The following is a 9,749-nucleotide window of genomic DNA, read 5'->3' as shown; positions in this document are numbered from 1 at the left end:
TACAGGGCATATACACAATTCCACATCTAATCAGATTATTTTTTCAGTAGCCTGGTGTAGTTTTCTACTACATGTACCTCGGGATCTTACTACAATATATGAAGGTGCCAATCTAGGGCAGCAGAGTGTGGGACAGACTTTAACTAACTGAATCAACCATTCAGGCTGTTTACTATCGTCAGGCTATGCCAAAGTCAAAATGTCAAGTCATTCAACAACGGGCTATGATTATTTGATGATCTTACTCCAACCTCCCTCCAATAAGGACCGCCATTTGTAATATATATTGTGACAGGATGAATGTGGTCGTACAGCTGGATCAGCTTTAAATGAAGCCATCCATCTCTAAGGGCTTCTTTGTTTAGTGTCGGCCCCTGGCACCCCAGCGACAGCCCTAACTTACCTCTGTGATGTAAACACATTCATTTCATTGACAGAATATTAAAGGTTTATATAATTGCTAGATCTCCTTGAATGAATGGTGTCACTGAGTTATTTTATTGTAGTTTTCAGCAGTAGAAGAAACTGAATTCACTTTGTGGTGTTCGCTGGTTTGATTTAGACCACAGAGGCCTGCCCAGCTGCCCAGCTGCCACATCACACATGCTGCCTCTGGAGCTGCACAGGCTTTATACAGTAGTGTTCCCCAACACCTGGAAACACACTGTGATGTGGAAAATATGTGCTTGTATTCACCCATTTTCACTTTTAAATCAGTACTTGGTTACTTCAACTAAATGTGCCTTAAATGATACCATGCTCTGTGATGCAGCCAGTTAATGCACTTCATCACAAGACTCAAATTCATGCATCTGCAAAGGACAGGAGTGCTTATGGACAATACTGTCAAGTTTATATGTGGTAATTTAAAGAATTCTTGTTCCACAAATGTGATAAAATTTACAATGTTCTGTTTGTTTGATTGACGGGTGGTTACTGACCAGACATCTTTATGGTTACACAACACATTCACTCTATAAAGCCATGAGCACAAACCAGATCCCTCGTAACCGACCTTGACCTTTTACCTGCACTCAAAAGAACCTTTAGGTACACTTTCCCATTTCAAGTTCAGTGGAGTTGATCATGTTTCACACAAACAAGCTCAGCTCCAGTGGTTCTCTCATGAATGCCATTCTGCATCAAATGTAAAAACGACACGGCAGGCTCGTCCTGCAGACCTCTCACACTGCTCAAACACCAGAGCTGCATTATTCTGCCATCAAGCTGCTTCAGGAGGGATGTGACATTTTGCTGGGAGGTTGATGATGATAAGACGAACTGAAGAAGTATCCACCTTTTGGGGGGGGGGAAGATTAAAGGAGCAAAGCACAAAATAAGCAGTTTAGGTGAACTTAAAGGAACGACTTTTTTTATGTTTTTAATCATATAGAATGTTCCTCCTGTACTTCAGTTTGCTCGCTGTGTGTTTGCTACATTGGCTTCTCTGGGGTTCGGGGGCCTTATTGACATGCTGGTTGTTCTCCACAAGCAGATATAATGGCCATGAAACCTTGGGAAGCGAGATAGCAAGAGATGAGACTGTTTGGTAGAAAGCATTATTATTGTGGCAGTCACATTAATGAACATTACTGAATGCAAAGGCAATTAATTACTGCTTGCATCATCACCCTGGAAAAAGTGTTTAATTATTTTTTGATGCACTCTGTTGCACTCAGCAAGGCTCGTGGAGTGTGCTCAGGCTGACAAAATGCATGCTGGCAGGGAACCAGCTAAACTGTGGTTTCACTGCCTAATGGCTATTGTACTGACAGGGCAGATGGTATTTGGTGAAGGAGGTCTGCTGCAGAGGAGGTGACACTGCTCCGTTGTGAAGGGTGTTTTTTTTTTTTGTTTCTTCCTCCTCTAATGATCAGTGTCTGCAACAGCTGAACACATCAAGATAGAAACAGAAATGACACGACACTGCAGATATGAACGTTCTCTCTCAAACCCCATTAGGAGGTTGAAAAAAAAAAAATACAAGGCAGAGGCCAGGATTAGAGAGATACTCGGGTCAATTGTCTGGATCACCTCTTTCCCCCACAAGGCGCTGCAATTAAATGCTTTATTTATTCAGATAATTGGTCAGTTAATGTTGTTTTAGTTTTAGTTTGCACCATGAAGGTCAGGGCAGTTGAAGCCATTTGTAAGCAGACAGGAACATTAAAAAAGAATAAAAAATTAATTCTGATTATTCCTGTTTTTGCTACTTTTAAATATAATAGTTTTCATTATCATAGTTAAATATACTGCTCAGTTAATTATGGGATTTTTACAATAAAAATACTGGAAACATCCTGTTTTATATCCATAAAATCCTTTGTTTTCTTTTTTCTTTTACTGTATAGAATGAAATCTTAACCACAGATAACCCCCCCAAAAAAATTTACATTCCCCTTCAAAAGCAGAACAGGACATAACCTTTGGAAACCTTCTTTCGAGAGGAACAACAACGTCCACTGTTTCCGCAGCCCTCCAGTGCCTGTAGGAATCATGATGGGAGCAGAGGGAGAAGTCAGGTGACATTAGTGTAGCGTGACAAATCTGTGGAGGGAGGAGGGTGGGAGGAGGCCGGGGTGGGAGGAGGGCGGGGTGGGAGGGAGGGTCATCTAAACATCAAATATTAACATGGGGGAAAAAAACACTACGTTTCCTTGCACCACTGGTTCCTTCAAACCACAACCCTTCCATCAGTTTACCCAGGTGTTTATTATTGTAGCCAGTATCACACAGCGCCCCTCCTAACCCTAACCCATATTTATCTGGTTGAGGTCTGTCTTGGACCAGCTCTGCTGCTATAGGCCTACTGTATATTGTTGGTGGACACATGATACATGAAGCTTCTCTTTCCTCATCAGTACATGTTACTGACTCCACTTCCTCCCTGGAGTCCTTGTGCTTTATCGTAGATCCAGGATCGTGGATCGTGGATCATGGAGGCAGCTGATCATGGATTATGATTAATCCATGAACTAGATTGCTTAGATATACAATAAACCTCATCACATATAGGCCTACTACCATTATGGGCAATACCAATTTATATATGAATACCAAATGTCATTACTGCTCCCGTTAAACATGTTTTGTTTTGTGTGATTACTTTAAATTTTGATTCACTTCTCCATGTATGGTAGACACTGTCTTTTCTCGTGAATGTTGTAAATATTGTTGTTTTGTGGACATGCTCTGTTACACGCAGCATCTAATGCACTTCTGTCCATCCTGAGTCTATCACATGCTTCTTTGTTTTTTTTTCCTGTTGAAAGATATTTTTGTAGTTTTCCTCACTCTTGCTGAAAGGACAGAGGATGTCGCACTAGTTAAGCCCTATGGGACAAATTGTGACTATGGGTAATACAAATAAAAATGAATTGATGATTGACTTTTCTTATTTTAACCCAAACTATGTTATTTCCCTAAACTACAACACTGTGCCTAAACCTAACCAAACCATAGCATTGTTATAGCAAACCTTTTGTGTTTTGTGGCTGCAGTATCAGCTGCAGGCAACTGTCCTTGGAGTCAAATTTGCAGGGTTTGGTCCGTGGCAATTAGTTTGAACCATGTTAATTAAATACTCATTTGCTGTGCACTGAGGACAAAGAGGTTTAAAAATCAACACAAATTTTTGTTGCTAATTTTGGGCGTCTATCTTCAGTTTAAATTGCTTTTATATGGCCCACATCACTAAATACATTTGACTTAATAAAATGTCCAGAGTCTGTTCAGACATCAAAATTGGTTTCTGCTGCGCTTTACAGAGAAGGGACACAATGGACGCCTGAAATACTCAAACTCATTCAGTATTATTACAAATATATATATGTGTTTGTTTTGTTTAAGTTGTGATATTTCAGATGCTCTGAGTATCTTATGACTTCTGCCAAAGGAGAAAACAGGGTCAGTTAGAACACACATCTTCTTTTTTCCCCCAAACCAGCCCAGGGTTTTGTGGCTGGACTGTAATGTGTGGCGACCTCTGCCTTTGCTCACAACAGACCAGCCACGCATCATGCTGATGAAGCTGTTTGTCTTTTTTTAGTTTGAAAAGGAGGAGCACAAGGATTGAAGCAGTGAAAAGACACAGGAACACAAACCACATCATGTGCTTAGTCTGGTGTAATTCTTTCTTCTTTTGCTCATCACCCAACACTGAGTTCATCTCTTTAATCGAACAAGAATGGACAAATAAATCAGTGCAGGGACGCAAAGTAATATCATCATGTGACAAGTACAAAGTACAAAGTACATCCAGAGACATGCAGTGCAGTGTCTCTCAGACACATGTGTGTTCTTTCAAGGTGACCTTGATGACAGCGGTTTTGTACATTTCTCCTCTCGCTGCGTCTACTCTGAAAAACAGAGCACGTCAACATCAGGCTGATTATATGTGTCTAATTAAAACAATTACAGTCATTTAAAATACAAATAGACATTATAGGTCAACTATTAACAGCTGTTCAGTGTCCTCATACGAGAGCTACTGTGATTCTGCTCTGAATGCTTGTTTGTTAATAGGCTGTAGTGATAGTAATGTGGTCCAACATCCAAACTTAAATTTCTTACTGTTAGAACTGTTTCGTTTCACATGAACTATTTCTTTATTTTTTCGCTTTTGCCTTTTCACAGATTCTGAGAGGTCACAGTGCAATATGATCAAGTTGCACTAATCAACCGTTGATTGATACGAGTTTTGGAATTACAGAAAACTTCTTCATCTCTCTCTCTCTTCATCTGACTGAGATAACATTTTAAAAACTGTCATTTTGTTCTCCCTCCTCATTTAGGAATTAAAGGATAGGCTCACATTATTCAAGTATATATTTAAATAATAGTGACATGCTCATTTGTAATACATTAACTGGGTTACTGGCTGCTGTAATGATTCAGTGAGTCCAGTGACTAAAGAGTCCTAAATCGTTCGAGTCCAGCTGGAAAACTTTTTTTTCCATGTCCTCCCTCATCATTCAGCGCTCATTTCCTGTCACCACTCTTAGATCTATACTGTCAAAATAAAAGCAGGAAATTTCCCCGAAATACTCAAGAAAGATTACTGATAAACAACGAAGTCAAAGATTTTTAGCTTGAAATTACTTGTAGATTTTAATTAAAGAATTATCAAATATAATCCAAGACAAAGGACATTTGTTGTGTTGAAGTACAAATACTTTGTTACAGTACGTAAGTAGATTTTTCAGGTATCTGTACTTTACTTGAGTATTTGTTTAGATGACAACTTTTGGGATTTTACTTACATTTTACCACACAAATATCTGAACTTTCTACTCCTTGCATTTTCAAAACAGGCTCCTTACTATTTTTCTTCTGTGCTTTTGAGGGAAATTGTCTTTTTTGATTTTGCATGATCGAGCGCTGCCTTTTCAAAATAAAGAGCTTTCAACCTAAATGGACAATTACAGAGAAAAGACTATTCCTTGTTCTGTATCTATCAGTGCATACGTGACACAGTGTAAAGGACGTATCAAGACAAAACCGACAAGAGGGCATCTCAAGTGCAGAGAAGAGGCGCATATCTCTGTGACAAGGAGTAACAACATGGAAGGAAAAGAATTGGCCAACATTACTGATAAAGTTCATAACCTATACGGCAAAGGTAAGCAACACATTCTCCATTCCTGGCCTCATTTAAATCAAGAATACTTACATATTTGCTCCTGGACAGTTTTTCAGGCTCACAAATCCTTTCTTGCTTTAACTCCTGTTTTTAGTTTTATTTGAAGTGAGATTGGTTCGAGTTAAATCATCATCGAATTATATTAACGTGACATGAGTCTCAGTTTGCTTTTCACAGACACAGCCAGAAGAAATATTTTAACTTTTATACTTGGTGTACATTTCAGAACCTGTACCTTTACACTTTGACTAAAGTAAAGACGTTGACTGAGTACTTATACCTTTACTTGAGTCGTTTTGAACACAACAAGTTTGTGTACTTCATATCTACCTACAAGAAACAAATGACTGAAATGCACAACTCGTGACGCAGAAATTAGGTCAAATACCTGAGTTCTAATCAGTCCAAGGTTCAGTACACGGTAGGTCAATCACACAAGCAGAGGTATCCAAGACATTAGGCAAAAAACAGATCAAAACACCAAGGAGACGCAGGTCGTACACCAACTCTCAGGAGGGAGGGCAACAGACAGAAGAAACACTGAGACTAAATACTCTGAGCAGATAATGAGACACAGCTGAAACACAAGAGAGCAAAGCAGGTTATCAAACACTGCGGTGGCAGGAAGTGAAGATCTGAAATGAGACAATTATACAAAATAAAACAGGAAGGCAAATACTATATAATATAAATAATAAAAGCATAACCTGAACACCAGGGCTGGATATGACACATCTACTTGAGTAAACAATGTGTGTACTCGTACCACCTACAATTACCTTGAACATAATTTGTTGGGGGGGGGGAAGTTATCTGCCTGTGTTAAACAAAAGACCAATGAAATCATTGTATTTATCCATCAAACCCACGCTAGAGCAGACGTGGATGTGCTGTGAACCAGATGACAGCTGGGACCAGTGATTATCCAGCTGACTTTAGACCAGTCTCTTTAACACCTCTGCCCACACACACTTGTGTTGATGGAGGAGAAAAGTGCTCAGTCCCAGAAGGATGATCCCTGATTGGTCTCTGAATCAATTAAGAGCAAATATTAGGAGTGGCACGATTTGTGCCCATTGTAACAAAGGGCAGAGTGTTCCCAGTCTGCCCAGGAGACCAATAATAGTCCAGCAGGGTCTCTTCTATCTTAATGACTCTGGACGTGTGGTGCTCGCCCTGCACTTGCTGAGTCGCTGGTCCACCCCTACCCTCTCCTCCTCCCCCCCCCTAATGCCAAAGTATTGTTTTATAGCCTCTGGCTGTGGGACTGACTGCATAACACTCCGAATACGCCACACTTCTTTATGTGATAGACTTTTATGGCTTTTATGGGGTGCGGTCTATTCTGCCTGTTTATCTGCTGTTAAGTGACCATTCATAAGCATCTTATCTTTTAAAAACCAAAAGACCCGCACAAAAAAAAATTAGCAATAACTATAAAAAACACAAAGAGCAAACTCCACCTCAAACCAAACCCCCTCATTAAGATGCTGTGATTTTTTCTTCTTCTTCTTCTTCTTCTCTCTGTGTCGCAGAAACGCGCGGCGCATTTTTGAATCAAGCGGTCAAGGTGACAGCGGTGGGCCGGCGGAGGACTGGATTTGCAGAGGTGTGCGGAGCGTGCGGATTCCACAGTGATCCACTAGACTGACGTGTCTACACCGCAGCCCGGCTATTCCACAGACCTCAGTGCAGCCGAGCAGTCGACATCCTCTCCTGCAGAGAGACACAGAGGAGCAGAGGGGGGAATAAAAGAAAAAAAGAAACAACTTCAGCAACGGCGAGCTGTGCTTTTGCAGCATGTTCCACCTTCGGCAATCTCCGTTTAAACAAATCCGCTCAGCGACTGTTTGACTTTTGCTGGTGTGTTGGCTTATTTTCCGATTTTGCAGGGGAAAGATTCGTATTTTTTCTTCCTTCGGCGGATGTAAAAAAATCCTGCCCTCTAAATTGGAATGATGTGGACCTCTCATGATACCGTTGGATTTGTTTTCCTGGCCGGTTTTTGTGTGCAATTCGGATTCTCCTTCGAAGGTAAGAATCGCATATACACGTTTATAGATATATTGTATTTCTCTTCAGTCTACACCAGTGTGTTCGTGTTGATGCCCCTGCACGGCGGAAGCTGCTCGGTCGGAGAAAGTGTTAAAAGTGCGCAGCCTTTGTGGAAAAGCACAGGAGCGGAACGCTAGGAGGGGGAAATGTTTTAAGTAAGATGGATTGTTATAAGCGCGGTGAGGGAAAAGCGAGCTCACGATGAAAAGCGAGGACGGTGACGACGAGAAAATGCAACTGGTGATTCTTTGAAATCAAGTGGTTTGGCTTCGTGTGCATGAGAACCGGCAGCTGTTGGTTCCATTGCTGGGAAACAGGTTGCGGCCATTAAAAGGAAGAAGTTTATTAGAACAGCGAGTTTGTAGGAAAGCGGTGGTTTCAGCACCACGGACAGCTGCTGCTGCTGCTGACTGCGGCTGTCCATGGTCCTGAAAGCGACAGTCCAGAGCCAGTGCTTCATCGCAGGTTACTTTCAAACTGCGTGTGTGCTCCTCTTCTTCCTCCTTCAAGCTGCCCTTATAAATCACAAATAAAACCAGCTATAGTTTATTATCCTCTATATAACATGTAAACGGTGGTTGGTGTGAAAGTTTGCATGCATGGACGTCCTCACGCTTCTTCTTCCCCTGTACCACCGTCGCCTCCACTCTCCTTTAGGCTGTATTCCCCCGTCAGCCTCTCTCAAACCAAACTCCATTGGTATTTCTTGCGTTTTTCACGTTGGGGCTTTAATGTATCAGGTCTGGCATACAGTGAAGTTTGTATAGCTTTTTGGATGAAGCTGGATTTCAGCCACGGAATGATGCAAAACGAAAAGGGAAATGTGGTGCGACTCGGCGTTATGTAAATTCCAGATAAAGACGCGTCAGTCAGTATCTGTGGCATCTAGCCGGGAGACCCCGTCATCTCCTTCAATTAAAAGAAGAATGCACCTCAATCAAAGCGCTTGGTTCAAATAACACGGCTGCTGTGACGGCGTTGCCCGCTACGGCCATGACTGACTGCAGCCACAAGCCGATCATTAAAGCGATAATCCCCCAACCCCCAATGCACCCCCTCCCACCTCTGTCCCCTCTCTCATCTGCAGGTCGCTTCACGGATCTGCCCTCCAACATGACGGTTAAAGAGGGACAAAACATAGAAATGGCGTGCGCGTTCCAGAGCGGAACCGCGTCCGTGTATTTGGAGATCCAGTGGTGGTTCGTGAAAACGCCGGAGCCCATTGACAGCGAGGAGGTCATCGATGCTGAAGAGGTACAGGGGACCTTTTTCCTTATTTTCCTTCCTCCACCGAGAGCTGTGCCAGTCATGTTTTAAAGCACACCCACTCATGAAGGGAAAAAAGGGCTTCCAACATATGTCCGCGCTATTACGCACAAGCACCTTATGTCACCAGCGTCTTGCTCGTGTAGGAGCCCTGAAGAAAATGTCAAGAAATCGGGCTAGAACTTTTTGCTTACCCACTTTCTAGCAGAGAAAAAAAACCCCAAACATGTGGTAACCTTCAAATATCTACAGCTGCTGCATTGAGGAGATCCGAAACTTCATGCGCAGTTTAAACTTCTTTTCCATCCTCGAAACAATTGTAAAGCAGATACATGTTAATCTCCACGGACACATTTTATTTTCTAATTCGAAATTACTGTTGAGAATGACATTTTTTTATCAAACATCAAATTTAATTTGTGCAACCTCACTTTCTAAATACCAGATTTGATGTTTTTACATTGGATGTCCCTTCGTTCCCTCAAACAGTTAAAATAATTCCCCCACACACTGAACAAGGAGCAGTGAAGGGGAAAAAAAGACTAAGTACATTAATCAAAGACTACTGTGGAAAAAAGAAAAAGAAAAGATTAGCTCGTTCTGGATATTAATTACACGATAAATGAGGTAAATGAGCCTGATTATTCATGAATGGATAAAACATGGCTGAATCAATACAGCCAAAGCATATTCTTGTACATTGCCTCATTAAACCGTGCACTGGAAGTACTTTGGTATTTTGTTATTTTTCTGTTGCATTAGTGCTGGTTATGACAGCACTCGCCCC

At 41.5% G+C, this 9,749-nt stretch overlaps 1 protein-coding gene across 1 annotated transcript in view; it reads left to right on the top strand.

Moving 5' to 3' along the window:
• Window positions 1–7,160: 7,160 nt before the first annotated feature.
• vstm2a (V-set and transmembrane domain containing 2A) overlaps window positions 7,161–9,749 on the top strand; it is a 73,758-nt gene continuing 71,169 nt past the window's right edge. Inside the window, exons 1-2 of the mRNA XM_035141891.2 lie at window positions 7,161–7,675; window positions 8,784–8,950. Coding sequence (XP_034997782.1) covers window positions 7,597–7,675; window positions 8,784–8,950 — 246 coding nt within the window. The 5' untranslated portion in view covers window positions 7,161–7,596. The remainder of the gene's footprint in view (window positions 7,676–8,783; window positions 8,951–9,749) is intronic.

This window comes from Hippoglossus stenolepis, chromosome 19 (assembly GCF_022539355.2).
Source record: "Hippoglossus stenolepis isolate QCI-W04-F060 chromosome 19, HSTE1.2, whole genome shotgun sequence".
In the NCBI taxonomy this organism is placed as follows: domain Eukaryota; kingdom Metazoa; phylum Chordata; class Actinopteri; order Pleuronectiformes; family Pleuronectidae; genus Hippoglossus; species Hippoglossus stenolepis.
This window is presented reverse-complemented; position numbering and strand designations above follow the sequence as displayed.